Here is a 21452-nt window from a genome sequence, read left to right on the forward strand (position 1 = left end):
ATAGTAATACACATTATTAAGTCTATGGAAATTCAAAATACATGTTTCACGAACTATAAGGAGAAGCCTAAACATCCAAGTTATCCATATACTAATGACTTACGGTTAAATGTATATAGTATCTTACTATTATTGATTTATTAATTGTATGAATAGTATTTACTAAAACTTTTGGATTTTTTAGTGTTGTATACTATAATATTATATAATTACTATCTAAATATAATTAAGGGATAAGGGTATGAAAAATACCCCAATTTTGGTCGAATTTGTTGTTGTAATACTAAACTTTTTTGAGGACCTATTACCTCCCTAGACTATTTAATACCGTATTTTAAACATATATATTGCCCACGTGGACATAAAAAATAATAGCAAAATTATAAATAGTAATGTGTCCACCTAGGCATATATATACCTTTAAAATATACTATTAAAATAGTTCAGGGGGGGTAATAGGTCCTCATGAAAGTTTAGTATCGCAACAGCAAATTCGATCAAAGTTGAGGTATTTTTCAAACCCTTATCCTTATAATTAAATAAATATTTTATAACATTTTAATTTAGAGTAATTTTTTTTAATGGCATTATTGTAGTAACTCAATTTTATTGGGATATTTTGGTATTTCAACTTTCAACTACATATAGTAATAATAAATATGATCGATAGATAGATAGATAGATATATAAAAGATAGATATAGATATAGACAGTGGTGGAATCAGGATTTTCAATAAGAGGATTCAAAATAGAAATAGGCATACAAAGTTCAACATCTATTATATATACATAAAAAATTATTTTAACCATGTATAAATAATATAGATATAAATAGGTTAAAAAATATAAAAATAAAAATATAGATTTATGAAAGCAGTTTGTGCTAGTAGATTTTAACGCAATTTTCCATAATAAGGATGAACGAAATTAGAGCAGCCTAAAAATCGTAAAAACGGAGTTGTGAAAGTGAAACCCATATTTTTGTTTTATACTTTTTTTAATTACAATATTCTCCTTATTTTCCCCCTTTATCCTCTTTCCCATTAACCCCTCCTCTCTCTTCCCGTTGATAAACCCTCCCTGCTGCTCCTCCGCCGGAGCGCCACCGCCGTCACCGCGAAGTCTACCCGACTAGCATATTCCGGCGACCTGTAAGTGTCTCTATCTTTTGCTCTATTTGTCAACATCCATAGTAAGTACTAATTGGTCCGCCTCTGATTCAATGTCCTATCCGCGATTTTTGCTGTCTATTTCGAGCTAATGCGACTCACACAGCTATTTATTAGTCCAAGAAAGAACAGTTCGATTTCTAAGAAGAAATGCTATGTCAAGGAGCATTGCATCTTCACTGGATGTGAACATATAATAAAAAGAAGTTACAGTTCTGATTCAATTTTGTAAATGTTTTTAGATTACTTGTGTTTGGGTGCAATTGTGTTTCATTTGCTTGCTATAGTTGATTTGAACATTGAGCATCACTTTTCCTTTTAATAAGCATGCATAAGTGTTCATTTAGCTGATTGGTTTAACGAAATCTGGTAAAACTCACAAAACAAGGCTGAAACTTGAGGGAGATGAGTTGGGAATTCGTTATTTGGCCTGTGGGATGGATTGCATAATTCAAAGAGAAATGGCATAACTTGATATTCTGGAAAATTAGTAGTATAAATAGGGGATAATATGAGCAAAATAAATTCTTGAACTACTCAGTCAGAAAGTAGGTTTGAGAATATTTCTGATTGATGTCTGAAGTGAATTGTTCTGTTTTCTTTTGTTTGTATTCACTGCTTGACCTTCTCTCTGATCAGGATATGGATGCTATGGATGCTATGGATGCTGAGGATGAAGTTCCTGTCTCAACTTCAGAACCTTCAACTCTAGTTGATGATAATTCAACTGTGGTTAATGCTATAGGTGCAGTTAATCTTCAACCAGTTCCAGCTGTCATTCCACCAGTTGTTCCAATGGTTATCCTTCCTCCTGTCGTGCCTGCAATTGCTCCAAGGCTTGCAGTTCCTACCCCTATTCCTCCCCCATTAGCTCCGTTGCCTGTTCGTCCACCTGTCCTTAGGCCTCCGGTAGCTCAGAATGGAGAAATGCAAGAGAGTGATTCAGATTCAGACCTTGAAGAAATGGTATCCGGTCGTGGTGCTGCGGGCTCCACGCAAGAATATGAGATCTCTGAGGAGAGTAGAATTGTCCGAGAGAGGCAGGAAAAGGCGCTGCAGGAGCTTCTCATGAAGAGACGTGCTGCTGCGCTAGCAGTTCCTACAAATGATATGGCCGTTCGAGCTCGACTGCGAAGGCTTGGCGAGCCAATAACTCTCTTTGGAGAAAGGGAGATGGAAAGAAGGGATCGACTGCGGATGCTTATGGCAAGGCTTGATGCAGAAGGGCAGCTGGAAAAGCTGATGAAAGCTCATGAGGATGAAGAAGCTGCAGCTTCTGCTGCACCAGCAGAGGAGGAGGATATTCAATACCCTTTTTACACAGAAGGATCAAAAGCACTTTTAGATGCTAGGGTAGAAATCGCAAAGTATTCTTTAGTTAAGTCGGCTTTACGTCTCCATCGTGCAAGGAGGAAAAGGGATGATCCAGATGAAGATGTGGATGCAGAGGTTGATTGGGCTTTAAAGCAAGCAGGGAGCCTGGCCCTTGATTGCAGTGAAATTGGAGACGATCGACCCCTTTTTGGATGCTCGCTTTCACATGATGGAAAGATGCTTGCGACCTGGTATTCTTCTGAGCCTGTCTGTCTTGCTTTACATGACCCTAATCCCACTCCCATTTTATTTTTTTTATTTCAAGGGTGCTCTTTTCCTCATTCTTTCTTTTTCTTTTGGGGGGCGGGGGCATCACAGGTGGATGGGATAGAATCCATGGATTGTTTTTAGTTGGATAACTGCAGGTTTCAGTGTAGATTCATATACTAAAAAACCTGTTAGTGTTCCCCAATTCTGTTTTTCACCTCTACTGACTCATATGAGTGGAATATACTGCATTAATTTATTTTTTTTGCCAGCGATTCCCTATTAAATCATGTGAAAAATCATGGTTAGTGGGAATTCATATAGTTGACCCCAGCTTGCTTGGGACTGGGATGTAGTTGTTGATTCCCATATTAAATCTAACAGTTAGATGTTCGATTGTTTCAAGATCCTACCAAATGAACTGGAAGTAGGATTTTTATTCTCGTAAGCAAAAAATTGTCATGCTTTATTAGAGTGTCTTTTAACAGTTATGACTTATGAGTATGGATTCAAGGCTTCAAGCAACACATGACACTTTTTCCCCCTTTTCTCCTGTATTCAGTTCTCTGAGTGGTATAGCAAAAATATGGAGTATGCCTCAAGTGCAAAAGGTTTCCACTCTAAAAGGTCACACTGAACGAGCTACTGATGTTGCGTTCTCTCCGACAAGCAATTATTTAGCTACTGCATCTGCTGACAAGACCGCAAGGTTATGGAACTCAGAAGGTTCTCTCCTCAGAACTTTTGAGGGACATTTGGACCGTCTAGCTCGGATTGCTTTTCATCCTTCCGGAAAATACTTGGGCACAGCTAGCTTCGACAAAACTTGGAGATTATGGAATGTGGAGAGTGGTGAAGAGCTGCTTTTGCAAGAAGGTCACAGTAGGAGTGTTTATGGATTGTCTTTTCACCATGATGGTTCATTAGTGGCATCATGCGGGTTGGATGCACTTGTTCGAGTGTGGGATTTAAGGACTGGGCGAAGTATTCTTGCTCTAGAAGGCCACGTTAAACCGGTTAGTCTTTCTTTGATTTGTGGTGTCCGTTCCCCTCATATGCTTTAGGGATTATGGGAAGACATAAAATATGAATTCTGCTACTTATTTTATTCATTGGTTCCAGGTTCTTGGTGTCAGTTTTTCACCGAATGGTTATCATTTGGCTAGTGGTGGTGAAGATAATACCTGTCGTATTTGGGACTTAAGGCAGAGAAGATCTTCTTACATCATACCAGCTCACTCCAATCTTATCTCTCAAGTTAAGTTTGAGCCTCAGGAGGGATACTTTTTGGCTACAGCTTCCTATGATATGACTGCTAAGGTATAACTTTAAGTCTGTCATGATTATGCTGCTTCTTGGATCTCTTTTTGTTGCTTGTTTTTATGTTTTAAATCTTAAACTTATATTTCAGGTATGGTCATCAAGGGATTTCAAGCCTGTAAAGACACTCTCTGGTCATGAAGCAAAAATCATGTCATTGGATGTTGCGGCAGGTAAGTTCCATTTGATTTCAAGCTATTGTTACCTTCTCGTGGAGTGAAACAGTATCCTGAAGGCATTTAAGAAGTATAAGGCTTGAGTTTATTAAATGCTTTGCATCTTTGGTAGTAAGCCCACCATTCCTGATTCCTCTGAACACAATAATTGTGTGTCTCCTATGCTTTCTTAAGTTATACAGAGATAATAATGCATTAACCTGGGAATGACTTGTGTAGCTATTGTTGTTAGTTCTTTTTTCACAGTCTGAGATGTCTTGCCTTGTGGTACCATTTATGGTAGGATAGAAGCTAACCCACTTCCAGAACCCAAGAACATTGGTAACAGATGAACGATCGGATTTATGATTTTCTTTTACTTCCCATCAGAGAAATGTGAAATAAGTGAAGATGTAAATGATGTGGCATATGTCATAGAACACCTTTGGTAATTGGCACAAAAGCTGAGCTTTAGTTGTTGGACCAAATCTTGTCCGTCATCTTCTGTTATCATTGTACTAATGTATAATGATAAGCATACCTTATAATTTGGAACATAGCCACTTTCTCTAGATCTACATTCATGAAATCCTCCACCCTCTGACTTTTTCAAGCAGGACCCAGAAAATTATGTGAAGAAATGTGTCAGTTTGAGAATGCCTCATATTAGAGCAGTCATGTGAATGAATGTGAAGTACTTGCTGTTTTCTCTGCCTTTCAGTTATCATTCACTTCCTAGTAATTCTAAGCTGGACCCCTAATTTTGTTTGTAGTTATATTTTTCCATGCTTCTCTTAATTTTAATAAAAAAATGTTTCCCATGACGGGCTTAATTCCTGCTATCCACCCTCCGCACAAAAAATAATAATAGAAGCTGATATTTCTAGAATCTCAAACCTTTCCTTCACATTTCACAAATGCTTATTTATTTGTCCATTTCTCTTTTATTTGGTGCCAGATGGACAATTCATTACAACCGTGTCTTATGATCGAACAATCAAGCTGTGGTCAAGCAAAAACATTGAGAAGGAAGAGAAAATGGATATGGACTAGATTTTCACCTTGCTAAGTTTGTAGGAGTCTTAGCATTTTCAGAGATCATCAAGAAGAGTTGAGTATGTTGATTTATGTGTTACGAATCTCTGTAGAAAATTGAAGCACATAGGCCCTTTGCTCGTTTTGTATTTTGTAAAGCCTTTGTCAACCAATGAAGTAGTGACATCCTCTACTGTTCAAGAAGGGCCCAAGGGTTTCGGTTGTTTGCTGATCCGTGAGTTGGGTTTAGAACACCACGAGACAGTTCTTGTACTGCAATTGTTTTACACAATGCCCTGACAAAACTCTGATTAAGGTTCATGGATATGCTAATGTAATTGTAAGCAATTGCGGTGTGCAGATTTTCAGTGCATTTCCGAGACCACTCTTGTATTGAGTGATTCAACAAGATGGAGAAATTAAAGAACATTCTGAGAAACTTTTACTATTTCATTTGTCTAACCTGTTTACGAAAATGCTTTTCTTGAGGTGAGGATCTATCGGAAACAATTTCAAGGAATGTTTGTAAATAATCAATTAGGCAAAGATCGTTACAGACATAATTACCAAGATAAATGCGTCTCCCAACATCAAAATCGTACAAAGAAAGCTAAGTACAACATGTGCCAATGCAGTTTCTAACAAAATTCTCCTAGGGAATCAGTATAGGTTACAAGTTTCAACTATCATGCATGAATGTATATGGCTGTCACTTTCTTCAAAATATGGTATCGTCGTTTCTTCATAAAATAAAAACCTCTTCATGAAGGTTTAAGTTAATGTTCTGATGGAATTCGCCTATTGAAATAGCTGATCTCGTATCACAGCTTCATTTGTACCAACCCGTAAGGAGCCATCTCAGCAGAAAACAGAAGCCACAGCACAGGGCCTGTAAGACATACATTTGTTACTCTTGACAATCCTTCCATGTATAAGAACTTATCTGATGAGATCATGTACATAAACAATCGAAGCAGTTCATGAGCTCAATGATTGAGCATGCTACGATCAGCATTATTGTTATCATAACTACGTTGACTAACTAGAAATATATCACTGTTTTGTGATTTAAGAACAATCGATGGAGGTAACAGGCAATGACTGCAGACTAGAACAGGATAGCAACTGAACACCCCTGTTGGTTTATAGATGAGAAAAAAATGTAAAGAAGAGAAAGAAAGAACAAGTTATTTACCTGGAAGACTAGTAGCACGACACAAAGGGACTGTTCTGACATTCTGCCCAATTGCCTTAAGAAAAGGTTCACTAGCGTCCCATCATTTGTTCCGGTCAATAAGCCAGTCTGAGGATCGAACCTGAAAGGGTACAAGATTAGTTAGTCCAGACACAAACATGAATTCCAAAACTTCAGCTGCTTCAATTAGAGAACTTACTTAGGGAGCCGATGCCTTGGACAAGGTACAATACCAGCAAGCTGAAAGGAATTCAAGGGAGTTGAGAGTACTTAGAGATCCAAAATTAGTTTAAAATATATCATTTATTTTGCAAGATGGGTTGCACAAAGAGAGAGAGAGAACCTGAGGTACTGATAGTAGGAAGTTCAGAACTTGCGGCAAAAAGAATATAAGCAGTGTTTCACTGAAAGGAAATAGACAAAACTAGGCGCATTAGTCTTAAGTTTCAGATGAAGAAACTTGAACAAATATCTTCATAAGTACAGACACTAAAGATCATTTATACATTACATACAATGGTGATACTCGATCTGACAGTTTATGTGACACTTGAACTGTTTTGGTACATCTTAATACGTTTCATATATTTCAACTATGATACCATTCTATGATCTACACAAGTTTGAAGATTTCACTTCAATTAACAATTTAATACATCAATGAGATCCCCAACTCAGCCAAAACTAGTCTTCACAGTTTCTTTTCACTAATATCAATGAGATCCTAAACGCAGCCAAGTCTACTTTCTTTTTTTTGGATCTGGAAAGGAATAAATTACAAGCATTTTATAGGAGAAGTAATGTGATTCAACTCTTTGAGAGACTGATTCTTGAGAACTTCATGAATTAGCGAGTTAAAAAACCCTTCACATTTTTTTCTTTTTCAGATATGGGTAGTTTTCCCCTGATATGGGCTTGTTTGTTAAGCCCTTCGTGAACAGATTTGGGATCGTGTTGGTGCCACTTTTTTTGAGAATGAACTCTTTTGTTTTTAATAAAATAATATTCAAATTGTCTGAGGATGTCATTCCCTTGGTTCCACTTTTCAAGGACGATAGACTAGTCACGTTTTTCCTGATAAAGACAATACTCTGTTGTTCACACAATACTATAGTCACTTTTCTTTTCCTGATAATACAAATATCCCAGTCACTTATTGGAAAAACATGGGATTCATAGTCATGAGCCAACGAGGGTGCTCCATTCTCGCCTGGAAATCACTATGTCACAAAGTCAAACCGACAAAGGAAAATGGGCTGACCTTTTTTCTAAAGGATCAAAGATGCAATCAAATGGTTCAAGAAAGAGACTAGCAGAAGCACTACTGAACTGAATTGCTAGAAACAAGCAGAAAGATGTACCTAAAGTGACCCAAGATTCCAGCCACTGCCATGGTCATTCCAGCAAAATATGTAAAGGTATCACCAACGAAAACTGAGGAAGGATACCTACAATAACAGTGGCGAGTGTATTAAATAAAACGTATGCTGAAGGAGAACTTTGAGGTTGTTTCAAGATTAAATTTTACCAGTTGTATGATAGTAAAGCCAAGGAAGTAGCAAGCATTGGCTGAACAAGGTAAATAGAAAAAGCATGGGCTAGTTTGTATTCAGGATCAGCAGATGCTCCAATTTGCATGATGTTGTGTATCAAAATCTGTAATTACTATAGAGTTAGATGGCATTCAATCGTCCAAGTGATAACTAGAGAACGGTTAAAGCTTACAGCAGCTGCGATAACGACTGTCTGCCCAACTTCAAGGCCATTGATACCAGCGTGGATATTGATTGAATTTGTGCAAAATATTGCCAATAGCCACATATATAATTTGTAGATACATCCTGTAAAACCAGAGAGAATGAAGAACCGAGCTGAAGACAACATATGGAAAGAATTCATGTATGAAATGGTAAAGAATTACATCCATACAAGAGACAACTTTAAGCATGTTAAATGTGCATTTTAAACTTTGAGTACTTCATCAAATATGAATAACTCCAACTTAAGGACTTTCTATAGAAGCACAAAGAAATCATAGGATGCTTACCTAGATCCAAGATCTCTAATCCAACATATGATACAAGGGGTTTCGGTATAATAATAGTTGTATGCCCAGCATATGCCATCAACAATGGAAGAGCTGCAATGGAGGGTAATAGCAGTTTCCTGTTTCAAAAAATTACATGAACTTCATAAGAATCTAAGCTGAAAAGATTTCAAAAGGTTCCCACCAGTTGCATCAGAGATAGCCTTTAGATATGAAAGAAATGCTTACACTCTCCAAGGTACATCAAGGACGTCATCCACAAACCCAAGTAGCATCATGAAGCAGATTGAAGATAATGCAGCATTGTACTCAACAAGCCACTGCCAAGTTCAAAGTCAACAGCTAGAACAACAATTTTTTGACAAGGAAAAAAGAAGGTGCAGCTAAGTACTATTATTTCGAGCAACAATTTTAATGTGACTATTACACAAATCACATATGAACAAGCATATACACAATATTTTGAGGTTATCCACACACCCCTCTTTCTCACTACTTCTCTCCCCATCTAGTCTGCTTAATCTCTACCTATCTGCACTGTTTTATCCTGCCCTGCATTTTTCTATGCCTTTGACATCACTGTTCTGCTTTTTGTTGCAGACTACCTTTTGCTTTATGAAATTAATTTTGACATTTAGAGTTAGTATCGAACCCATTATTAGAGTGATCCTTTAATATATACCAAATTGTTGTGATTGTCTTCTCGTTTTCAGTCACAACCCTGTCCTCCTATTTTGAAAATTCCATGCGTTCGTTACATATTATGCTTTTTGGGCCTATTCTTTTGACACAACCAGATCATGCTTTAGTTCACTTAGAAGGAAGAAGGCATGTGCTTCGTGCACAAGCACATTGGATGCACATCAGAGTTTTTCTTCTTGTTCTGTAAATAATTATATATTTGCAAAGTCAAAAGAGTGTTTTTTTTCCAGATAAAACTTGCAAAAAGTGATTTGGTTAGTTACATTCTCTTTGATTATTCAAAATTTTCTATAGAAGTCAGTTGTAAGATGTCAATTGACACCATCACAGGCAGCAAAAAAGTCAATGGGAAATAAATGGATTTGGATACGTGTGTAAGGATGCATGATAATTAACCCAGCTGCCCAATTTACTGCAATGCACAACCACTTGTGGATTGTCAATTAGTAGTATTTCCCCCCAAAAAGCAATAAACCAGCAACTTGGAACACTACAACTAGTGAATACTGGATATGTTTATTCTCTTTAACCTTACAGCCACAATTCTTTTAAATCAATAAAGATAATGATTAGTGAGGATTCATATAGTCCTTCACAACTCGTTTGGGACTGATGAATCATGGACTATTTTAATTATAATCCTTTGAAGAAGTTAAAAGAATATAGCCAAACGCGTGCTTATAAGCTCAATGTCAGTAGGGATCAATCTTTGGCACTGTTTTTTCTCACCTTTAAATGGAGAAAAAAAATTCTCTTATGTTTTATCATACTAATACTAGTTAGAAGTTCTCACGACTGGCAAGCAAGAAAGGAGCACACAAAATAATGCCAGAAAAAGTAAATCAATATAAGCAGTTATCAAGACGTTAAGTAGATCATCAATGAACAAAAAAACTCCAAATTAAACCACACAGCTTGCATCTTTACTTACATTTGAATCAGCTGTGAAGTTGAAATATTGAAACAAGATTGCCACGACCAAGAACACTGCCCCAACAATAATGCCTAGTGACTCAGGTCTGCGAAAAAACAACATGGATCACTCATACATTGCTTAGTCATACACTGAATAACTTAGTTGAACTTGGTTGTTAACTATTGAATCTCTTAACTGAGTCCATCAAATTACTCACTTTGTCCCAGCAAAGATGTCCTACCGTCATTTTGGGCCGTTCCATAATGATCTATGCTGATTCTTTTTTATCAGTAAAGAGAATTTTTTTTACGAATTCCCAGCATTAGCTGTAAGCTGGTACTCTCTCCGTTTCAATTTGTTTGTCTTACTTTCCCTTTTAGTCCATTTAAAAAAAAATATCTCTATACTTTCCTGATAACTTTTTTATTCCAACTTTCCATGTAACATTTCTAAGACCACAAGATTAAAGAATATTTTGGTACATTTAGTTGAAGACCATGAGATTCAAAAGTTTTTTACTTTCTTAAACTCCGTGCCTCGTCCAAACTGGACAACCAAATTGAAACACTGTAGCCACATTACATATTGTGTGATGAGCTCAAGAAATCAACCATGGCTCTTGTGGTAATGATCTAAAAGATATGCATAAATGAAAAGCTTCTAAAATAGAAATTTCACATTTTTTAACTTTTAAGCAAACCAATTCAAACTAAAACTATCAAAATAAAAAAGTAAGGCATAATAAATTCGAATCAGTACTGAATTCCACTAGCTTCAAGTAAATTAAACTTCAATTTCTTCTTTCTAAGCAAAAACAAATAAAAAAACTTACACTTTGACAGAGCCTTGAGGAGTGCCTTTTTTGTTGATATCATATCCAAATAAATTCCTTCTCAATACGTACTTAGAGGCAACAGGAATCATAGTAACAGTGACGAAGAATCCTATCAAGCTAACAATTGCATTGATGAGAATCGATCGTCGGAGCTCCGATTCGATTTTGTAGTGGTAAAATATCAAGTAGAAGTATGGGATTAAGAATATCAAAGAGATTTTGAAAATTAAGTAAACTTTCGCCGGCGCTATAGGAGGTTCCGGTGAGGAGTCACCGGATTTAGGCTTTTCCGTGTTTATGGATGATTCCGGTTGATTCACGGTCGCCGGCGCCGCCGTTGACGGTCGTTTTTTAGCTGCCATTGTTTCGATCTCTCTTTCTCACTGTGTGTCACTTGTGGGAGACTCTTGTCATTTTGGGTCTGAATTTTTTATTTATTTATATTTTGTTATTATTCACTTAATTAATTATTTTCTGGTCTATAATACACTTGATATCCAATAGAATTTGGACACGTCAGATGAATTTGTCATATGTGGGGTCCATTGTTGCTTCAAAAAGGGAGATCAAGCTTTATTTTTTTTGTACTTTCTTTTTTCTTTTTTAATGCACGGATGTTCTAGTGACAATGTTAGTGGCGGAGACGAGAGATTTTATCAAGGGTATTTAAGAATAATTTTTTGATTAGCGAGTTAAATGTGTATTTGTTTGACTTATCGATTGTACCAGGAATGATTCCAATATTTGTTGCTATCAAATATAAATAGTTGAGTTTTTTCTCTTCTGATGCATTGATTATATATACAATAAAAAATAATTATTGTGTATAAAGTGCAATACTGATAAATACATGCATCTAGCTTTGTACGAAACACAAATCACACCATTAAATATTTTATTTTTTAAAAAAAAGAGGATAGAATGCATCTATCGATTTTAGCTTTGAATTTAAAGTTGTTACAATATATTTAAAAACAAAAAATGGCTCAACAAAGTTTGAAACCGCTAACTGTTGGGTTGAAATTGGGATTGGGTTGAAACTAACCATCCCTTAACAATTGCACTAAAGAAAAAACTTGTGTCAAAGGTGTTCAACAGTATATATATATTCAGCCCATAATTTGACCCATATATGTGGTGTAATTTCCCAGCGAAGGCTGTTTGACTGAACACTTGGATGGTTGTAGCTTCGCCCCTGGACAAGGTGTAAGAATTTGATTACAGTAATAGCATATCGAGAACAAGACCTAGATATGGATATATTAAGATTGAAGATAAAAGTAGAAGGTTAGTAGATAGTCGAGTAGGGGTGTTCACGATTTGGTTTGGGTCGGTTATTGATCAAAACCAAAATCAAACCAACTTAATCGGTTTCAAAATTATCAAACCAAACCAAATATAATATACATTTATCGGTTTGGTTGTTTTCGATTTTGGTTTGGTTTAGTTCGGTTATTCTGTTATTAACCATACATAAAAATAAAAGAAACAATTCATTCAAAACGTGAAAAAAGTGACAACAATCCATTCAAACAAAAAAAATAGTTAGAATGACTGGCATTATTGACAACAATCCATTCAAACAAAAAAAAAAGTTAGAATGACTGGCATTATAGAATTTTCGATCATTGAATTTACTGAATAAAACTTCAAAATTCACTATTTTGGCATAGAAGGAAGAGATAATGACATTTTCAATCCCACAAAGAATTTCCATAGACACTCATATACATGAAACCAATAAGAAAAATGTTCTCACCTGTAAATTTTGATGAAACATATATAAAATCTTTAAAATTGTTTATGAATATAATATATTATGTATGTATAATAATAAAATTTATGTATATAACTTGTTGGTTCGGTTCAGTTATTTTTTCAATTTTTTCTGAACAAAACCATAACCAAACTAATGACTATCGGTTCTTAACAATCTAAAACCAAACCATATAATAATAAAATTTATTTATATAACTTGTTGGTTCGTTCGGTTATTTCTTCGATTTTTTTTGAACAAAACCATAACCAAACCAAATATTATCGGTTCTTAACAATCTAAAACCAAACCAAACCAAAACCCAAATTAAATCGATTCATTTAATCGGTTTGGTTTGGTTTTTCGGTTTTTATCCAAACCATGAACACCCCTATAGTCGAGTATTGCTTAGCTCCTTTAACAATATTATTTCTAATCCCAAGTTTAATATTAGGATGAGTTTATCCCATATTTAGTTGAGATAAAATTACGAAATAACAATAACTTATCCCAGAATAGTATTATTTGTTCGCACATTAAAGGTGGAATAACAATCCTAGTATAATTATTTCCCAACCAAACAAACTCTTACTGTTTTTTTCCTTCAATTTCAGTGGTACCTATTTGTGTTATTTGTTGTTGCTACTTGTTCTCATATGCAATTGTTTCCAACATGATTTTTTTGCTAATACATTTGCTTTACACAATTTTTAATAAGCTTACTCGAGCTAAAAATCTAAAACAATCTATTTACGTTCACAAGGTTGCTCTAAAGCTGCATGCACATAAAAAAATAGGGCCACTAAAATCCGACTTTCTATGAATTCAAATTAATCAAATCATAGATTACAATTACAAGATGGAAACCACAGTGTATAAACGCTGAGCAAAGTAAGAAGCACTTAAACAATCATATAGTAGGATTTTCACGACGCAAATTCAAATTAATTGGATCAATAAACTATGAGCACGTGATGAAATTAGAACTAGCCAACCAGTGTATTCGGGCAAAAATACGGAGAGCACTAACATCACCACAGTAGACTTTCTACGATGTGAATCCAAATTAGTTAGGTTAGTAAGTTCCAAACGCTGGAAGGTTAAACAAAAAACATAAGTTGCAACAGGAGTATTATGATACTCACATTTGCTTCCTCTGTGAATCAACAAGGCATCAAAAATAGCTGAACATATGAGAATCCTGTATGCCACTTCACAAAAATCAGGATTCACCATTTACATGTCAAAAAGCCTTATGAGCCAAATATGTACTCCATGTTAGCTTCTTGCATAAAATCTCTGTCGAGTTTTCTTGTTATGGTTCCATCTTCTTCGAGAAGACGATCAAAGATGTTGGAATTAGCAAAAACGATGGCTGGTACTTGGAACCTACTACAGCTTCAGGATAAGGCCAATGGGACTGTGATCACTGCCATCTACATCTGGGAGAATGTACGAGTCGTGCACCTTGTCAGCAATGCATTCCGAGACAAGGAAGTAGTCAAGCCGCCATCCTGCCAATTTATATCCCAGACGGGAAAAAGAATATAGGGTAAGTCCTATCACAAACAATCTGAAAAACTATCCTTAAAATAGCAAATGTAATTGGACAAAGAATGTGAGGTTGGAATTATCTTGTGAAGGAGAAGAAGTAACAAATACGATAGGTGACTAGAGATTAGAAAAATAAGAGGTTGGACGAGTAGTTAAATAGGTTAATATGTGAAAAGAGAAAACATAACTACATGGCGATAGGTAGTCAAGCCTTTATCTAAGTAGCAGATTGACGTAACTGGTGCAAGCATCTAGGTTGCGGAAAGTCTCACGTAAAGCTCTAGGATTCCATCAGCATCAAGAAAGTTAAATTAACAACCTGGTGTAAATGTCTAGGTTGCTAAAAGTCTGGCGTAAGGCTCTAGGACCCCGTCAGCTCAAGATAGTTGACAATCTGGTACAGATTATAAGTTGCTAAATGTTTTGGCGTGAAGCTTTAGGAGTGCATTCGCCAAGATAGTTAATTCAAGTTAACAACCTGAACCCTAGGCTGCATTGTCAAATCACTAGTCCATTCCCCAACCAATATGGGACTCTAATCCACAAGCAAGTACCAGAGTTTAAACTCAAAAGTTGTACTTCCACAATGACTACTGTCAAATGGGCAATGTTGTTATTTCACTAGACAGTAAAACACACGAAAATATCTACTTGTAGGGCTATGGAGAAGAGTACATGAAGAAGCACAAACTGAGGCATGTTTCTGGTTTTCTTAGTTTGTCATAATAAGAACAGCTCAAGGTCCACAGAGGACAAGTAAAAAGCACCATAATAGAATAAATTTTTAAATACCTTTATTAGTTTTACGTCCACCATGGCGGTAACCCCAGTAAGTATAACCAACGACACCGGGATGCTGCTTCCTGAATGTATCTACAAACCCCTTGTTTAGAAAGTTCGTTTCGAAAGACTGTCTTTCTTCTTCAGTAAAGCCTGCACTTCTTTTATTTCCCTAATGTAGGGGAAAAAATCAGAAACCATGAATCAGTATGATATCAAAACTAAAATGCAACTTCAGTAAGCTAAGCTAACAACTGAAGACAATTGCTTAAATCCACAAGCAAACAGAAATCCTAGGTTGCAAAGTCAAATCATTGTGTTAGAATGATAATTTCCAATACTCAATTGTACTTTAACCAATGAATAACTATTTCAGTAAATGATGGGAGGACCGAACAAGTTCCCATGGCACTAGGTGCAAACAGTTGCCAAGTTTTGATTTTTTTCTTTTCAGAAAAGCAATGTATCTCTATTTGTGGTGGATGACTTCTATATGCTAGTTAAAGTAAACAATTCTTTTCCCTCCAGATGATATTTGGAGCACTTCCCACACCTATTAGATTTCAAAGTATATCTTGACCTGTATACTGTAATTGGATAGGATTTCGTTTATGTTGATTCCAATGTTATCCTTAAAGATAGATGCTAACATAATCACCTTAAACATGTAGTAATTTAAATTGTACTCCCTCTGTTTCAATTTGTTTGTCTTACTTTCCTTTTTACTCTGTTTTTTTTTATAAAAAAAATTGACCTTTTTCCCCTTTTTAACAACTCTTTAATTCTAACTTCCCTCATAGCATGTTTATGACCACAAGGTTAAAGGACATTTTGATACATTCCACAAATTTTTAGTTTAAGACCGCAAGATTCAAAAGTATTCTTGATTTTCTTGAACTACATGTCAAGTGAAAACCAAACAAACAAATTGAAAGGAGGGAGTAGTATCGTTTCAATCTGCTCTAAATTCTAATGCTTGCTTCGTTGTAGCTTTTATTTTGTCTCTTAGGGGCCATCATTGATGCTGTTTTGTATCTTCTCTTACAACTATATATCAAGAGTCACTTAGCACAATGTATCATTCACATAAGCATACTGGATCATTTACATGATTGGATGTGACAAAAAAAATACTTACAGCAGGATTATAAATATCTATCTCCTCATGGGCACAATTTAGATCACCGGTCAAAACAACAGGTTTCGACTTTTCTAGCTCCTGCAAAGCCACAGAAGAATTATTTTTTTAAGAAAAAATTGAGGTGCTTGATGGAGAAATGATACGCGGTGCATAAGATGTCAGTAAAGAAAGCAACACTTACTTTCATGTAACTGCCAAGAGAAGGATCCCACTCTGTAATTCTGTATGTCTGGTAAAGTACATCTTGTTAGTCATGTCCGTAAGAAGAACTGCAGAACATAACATAACAAATACAAGAAGACACTGAAAAACGTAGGGAAATACCAATCGGCGTAGTCCATCACCAGAATTTGGAACATATCCACACAGTAAATAGAAGTTATCAAATTCCACCGTGACAAGTCGTCCTTCAGTATCATGATCTGGTATACCGAGACCATATTTGATAGAAACTGGTTTAATCTGTCAAAAAGGAAAGCAACAGGATAATACTGCTTACATACCAAATAAACCAAAAACAATTCAAGGAAGGAAGACATAGTTGCTCAATCTTCTTCCTTCTCTATAAGTAAAAAAAATTCTCAGAGACCAAAGTAAGGCACCCAATGGAAGGCTTGACGTAAAAATAGATATCATAATTCATAAAGGAAAAGCAATCTCAAATAAGGAAGATCAAACAGCAGAGACCTTTTAAAGATCTTCTTGCACAAAGAAATACCCGTGGATAAAGAAAATGTACATATATTATGAGTTATGGAAGTAGCTAATTTTTGCAGTACTTTCTACTCCTTTTCCCCTCTAACTTCTTCAATTCTGGTTTTGCACTTACGGACAGGTGTATTTGGAGATCTATGTTCAGTGAAAGAATGGCGGAGTTAGATAATTTGACAGGTCTAATGAAGAAGAAAATCAGAAAAATAAAAGGAAAAAAAGAGAACGGAAGGACAAAGGATCGTACCCGTGAGATGATTGCGGTACCAGAATATCCAAGCTTAGAGACACTGCACGTCCAAAAGCTATTCTTATAGTCATGGAGACTTTCCTTGATCGCTTCAACGTCTTTCTCCTGCTTTCAAGAATCAGACGTGAAATTAGCCAAGACAGCACAAATATTTGTTGTAGGAAAGAGAAAAAATCTTTATCGGTCACATAGTAGTCTACACAGTATTCAGAAACCATAACTAATGACCTAAGCTCATTGATGGCAGTAAGCAGCTTAGATCTTAACTATTGCACTAGAAAGTAATTTTCCATCTCTTCTATAATATACCGATAACTAGAGTTTGTCGAACTTGTTTAAACACAAAAAAGAAAACCTCCAGTTTCTGTTGCAGTCTCCACAATCTAGATCTGAGAACTCAGCCCACCTTGAATTTGAAGAATTGTGTTAACTAGGAAGCAAGTAACCTTAAGGAACCTGAATGGTTACACACACACATACATGAATATGAGTGTGTGTATGGATATACATGAACATGTGTATGTGTGTATGTGGTGGTAAACACTGTTTCTTTCATCGAGTTGAAATTTAGGAGGATTATGTAATGAGATGACACATAACTGTCTTGCGGTTATTGGCCATGCTGCTGTTACACACAATTTTTTTATCTTTGTTTGAAAGAAGAAGACCATAATTGTATTAAGTGAAGTAATCTGCATCCTAAGTTTGTTTACAACGATCTCAATACGTATGAGTAAGATAAACAGCTGTAATATTATATCACATTGCAGAAATTTGAAGGACACACTCCAGAATGTCCAAACAGCATAAGAAATTATGTCTCTACCATTTCCCTTATTTTCATCCACTCCAATAATCTAAGAACCGAGAAAGATAGGGTACAAATTACATGCATAACATTTTGCATTGTGCGTAAACAGCGGTGGAGCCATGATTTTTTAAAAGGGTATTCAAAATATAAAGTAAACACACGAAGAAGCAAGGGGGATTCAACATCTACTATATATACATAATTGATAATGTTAGTCTTATCTATACAATATAATTTTCTGGCGAAGGGGGTTCCCCTTCCCGGACTGCGCTACTATGTGTAAGTTATGTATAAAATATCTATTAAAATATCAAGTTGATCCCTACTAACAGAAAAGAGATAAAATGAGAGTTTGCCTGAAGTTTAGTCTCCTGTAGGCATATTACATCAAAATCTTCTCTATCAGCAAGCTGCTGTATGCAAAGATTCTTTAACTTCAATAGAGCCCTCAGACCATTGACATTCCAAGACAATAACTTAACATGTTTAGTATCCTTAGAAAGAGGAGGTGGCCTCATTGTTTTAGGATTGTATACAATCCACCCATCTTTAGGCTTCTTGTGAGCGAAAATAGTCCAAGGTTCATCTTGATTTACAGAAAGAACAACAGCCTCAGAAACTCCTATGTGTGCTGAAGCAGTCGCCGATGAAACTTTTCTCTTTGCTCGTACATTTTTCTTGCCTGTAAAGTTATTCATCATTTAATTTGCTGTCACAGCAAAGCCAAGATGTACAGTAAGTCAAGTGCGAAATAACCAGACAAAATGAAAAATACCAAATTACCTTTGATATCATTAGATTCAATGGACATTTCTTGGGTAATTTCAGCTTGTTTAACAATAATGTCAAAACTGGTATCCTTGGTCTGGCCTTTTGTGACTCGTTTTTTCGTCTGCCGAGTAGTAGGAACCTCGGATGCAACGTCACTTTGGTCACGATTCGTACTTGGCACTTTTCTAGACTTCTTTTTTGAAGGGTTATCTGCTACTTCTAGACTCTCCTCAGATGATACTTTATCCTCCTGTGCCACAGATCCATTGCCTGCATCTATAGCAGAAAGTTACCGGTTAAAAGTATCTTTCTGTTGCACTTTGGATTTTGGAGAAGTCCACAGAATAATACTATGATCACCTAGATAAATACTGTTCATCACTTTCTAATAAAGAGATTATTTTATGGGCTTGGTTGCAATTAAAATGACAGAAAAGAGTACCATCAAGTTTGCTGTCGAGGAAAGTCTTCAAAGAAGCAACAAGTTCTTGCTTAGTACCTCTGGAAGGAATCCCAAGACTCCTGAAAACGCAGAACTTGCTGTCATGTCACAGAATCAAATTGAAAGCTGTTGTAAATTACTAGGTGATACATTCTGCAGACTTCTCCTATCCACACAAATCATTTCTAAAATGGAACATCATCCGAACAGAGGTTCTAGACCAACTTTCGTGTTCCAGATGAATCACTTCATGTTGTATGCTATACAGTGTTGTCAAAGGCAAGCTTAAGCCCCGAAGCGAGGCGCAAAACGTGTTAAGCTTTTCACCTCGCTTAATGTGCGTTTCAGTGTCGTCATCAAGGTTCTAAATCAAGGTTCTAAGGTATATTTTTCCTTGCCAAGAAGCCTCTTCTGAAGAGGCAACACTAAACAATTGATATTTCACTTATTATTTTGAATCAGGTAACATAATTGATATTTCACTTATTCGTTAAAAAAAATCAATTTCTTTGTTCATATATTTGTCATTCAATCTTATAATTGTTAGTCTTGGACCAAATATATATATTGATTTTTTTTCTCCCTTTGCAGTTTGCACTTTTTTCCATTAAAGCACATGCTTTGTTTGCGCTATGCGCCTAAAGCCCCAACACACCTTAGAGCTTTTTCGTGCTTTTTGCTTTTGATAACACTGATACTATAATGCTTCCAGCCACTTGCTTAGTCCAAACCAGGTTCAGGACTCTTTTAGCTCTAATAAGGCATCATAATTTTTCACGGAGTTCAATAATTTTACGTATTCACTGCTTAAGGAAAAATATTTTAGACCAAGCTGGCAAGTACCTATGTAAAGCTAGAGTATATAATGCACAAAGGTAGTACATGTTGTGGCTGTCAGGTAATCATTTTCACACATATAATTAACCTTATATCTAACATTGAAAATTATTGTAAGAAGCAATATAGAAAAAATCTTTTCATATACACTTCCCTGTAAAAAAGGTATGCATCCAATTATCTTTGCTTGAAACAAAGAAGTCCAGCCAACATTCTTTTTTCCTCATTTTCTAAGAGACTAATCCAGGCATTTAATGAACCACACAAAATTATTCAATCAAACCTCTAAATCAAGTAAAAATATGGATTCCTTTCTACAGAAACCAAGCAACTAATTGCATTACAACAAACATGCAATGCAAAACCCCATCTTTGTTTCCTCCATGCTCTACAATCTTTTTATTTTTTTGGGGCTGACCGATAAATTCTTGAAGGCCAATAGCGCATGGCTTAGAACTCAATGATAGAAAACAAATATGAATCACTTATAACATAATAGCACATGATGCCAAACACTGAGCACTATAAGATATACTTGAGTTCCTCCAGCAACCAAGAAACTAATTGCACTACCACAAACATGCAATGCAAAACCCATTTTTGTTTCTTCCATTCTCTACACTTACTTTAATAACCGAGAAATCCCAGAGGGCCAATGTCGCACGGCTCAAAACTCATTGATAGCAAACGAATCAACAACATAGTGTACGCAGATAGAGAGGCTATCTCTGAAAGACCCTCGGCTGAACAAACAGTGAAAAAGAGGCAATAGCAACAAACAGACACAACAAGAAGATACTAAGAAGCCGAGGCTAAACAACAAGTGAAACAGACATGAATCATCTACAACATAATATCATATGATGCAAAACAGTTAGCACTTTAAAATATACCTAAGTTTTACTCTGAGCTGAGGAACAGTCATTTTCTCTACTGTTTCCATATCCTCCACAAGAATCTCCCCACTCTTGCCACCATTTTCCTACATGTAACAAATAAAAACTCAAACAAACAAACAAAAACTCAATCTTTCTTACTGAACCATCCTCAAAATGCTGAAAAAGACATAAATTGGTCCAAAAGAAACAACCTTTGAAACACCCTTTTCAGCTGCAACACTCATTTGTTCATTTGGTTTTCCAGTAGCTGATGAGGTTGAAAAGGGTCTTTTCTTAGACCCCATTATTGTCAAATTCACAGAAACCAAAACCTGAAACTTGGGTTTCCTTAAAATGACTCCAACACTGAGAAAAAGGTACCCTCTTGAGAAGAAAAAATCAAGAACAACAAAAAGAATACAAAAATAGAAACTGACATATATTACCTATTGGAAGTGATGAAATTGTAAAGACCAAACTTAAGAGATTGTATCATTGATTGTAATAAGATGACTATATGAAGGAGAAAAAGAAAGTTCAATTCCTTTCTATGCGGGGTAGGGGTG

General features: G+C 35.8%; 3 protein-coding genes across 4 annotated transcripts; 1 reads left to right on the plus strand and 2 right to left on the minus strand.

Annotated features, from left to right (window-relative positions):
* The first annotated feature begins 1009 nt into the window (after positions 1-1009).
* On the plus strand, positions 1010-5693 carry LOC102598086 (U4/U6 small nuclear ribonucleoprotein PRP4-like protein). The gene is made up of 6 exons (XM_006357959.2): positions 1010-1151; positions 1809-2734; positions 3313-3766; positions 3873-4070; positions 4162-4243; positions 5184-5693. Exons 2-6 carry the CDS (start codon positions 1812-1814, stop codon positions 5276-5278), a joined length of 1752 nt encoding a protein of 583 aa, XP_006358021.1. The 5' UTR covers positions 1010-1151; positions 1809-1811; the 3' UTR covers positions 5279-5693.
* A 257-nt stretch (positions 5694-5950) lies between these two features.
* LOC102598418 (UDP-N-acetylglucosamine--dolichyl-phosphate N-acetylglucosaminephosphotransferase-like) lies at positions 5951-11356 on the minus strand. The gene is given in 11 exon segments (NM_001287892.1): positions 5951-6149; positions 6456-6576; positions 6655-6695; positions 6799-6859; positions 7817-7903; positions 7984-8111; positions 8181-8296; positions 8503-8621; positions 8731-8822; positions 10136-10223; positions 10953-11356. Coding segments are annotated over 11 exon segments (1278 nt in total). The 5' UTR covers positions 11318-11356; the 3' UTR covers positions 5951-6089.
* A 2293-nt stretch (positions 11357-13649) lies between these two features.
* On the minus strand, positions 13650-21444 carry LOC102598756 (DNA-(apurinic or apyrimidinic site) lyase, chloroplastic). Of its 2 annotated transcripts, none has more exons than XM_006357961.2 (12): positions 21333-21444; positions 21099-21252; positions 20902-20990; positions 19172-19251; positions 18742-19005; positions 18315-18640; positions 17145-17252; positions 16511-16648; positions 16368-16415; positions 16184-16264; positions 15058-15217; positions 13650-14225 (listed from the first exon to the last, which is right to left on the minus strand). In XM_006357961.2, exons 1-12 carry the CDS (start codon positions 21380-21382, stop codon positions 14104-14106), a joined length of 1620 nt encoding a protein of 539 aa, XP_006358023.1. In that variant the 5' UTR covers positions 21383-21444; the 3' UTR covers positions 13650-14103. The 2 variants fall into 2 exon arrangements, with proteins under 2 accessions (XP_006358023.1, XP_015169214.1); XM_015313728.1 differs by having other exon boundaries at positions 21099-21218; positions 21333-21419.
* Positions 21445-21452: the final 8 nt, after the last annotated feature.

Source organism: Solanum tuberosum, unplaced genomic scaffold (genome assembly GCF_000226075.1).
Source record: "Solanum tuberosum cultivar DM 1-3 516 R44 unplaced genomic scaffold, SolTub_3.0 scf00249, whole genome shotgun sequence".
Taxonomy (NCBI): domain Eukaryota; kingdom Viridiplantae; phylum Streptophyta; class Magnoliopsida; order Solanales; family Solanaceae; genus Solanum; species Solanum tuberosum.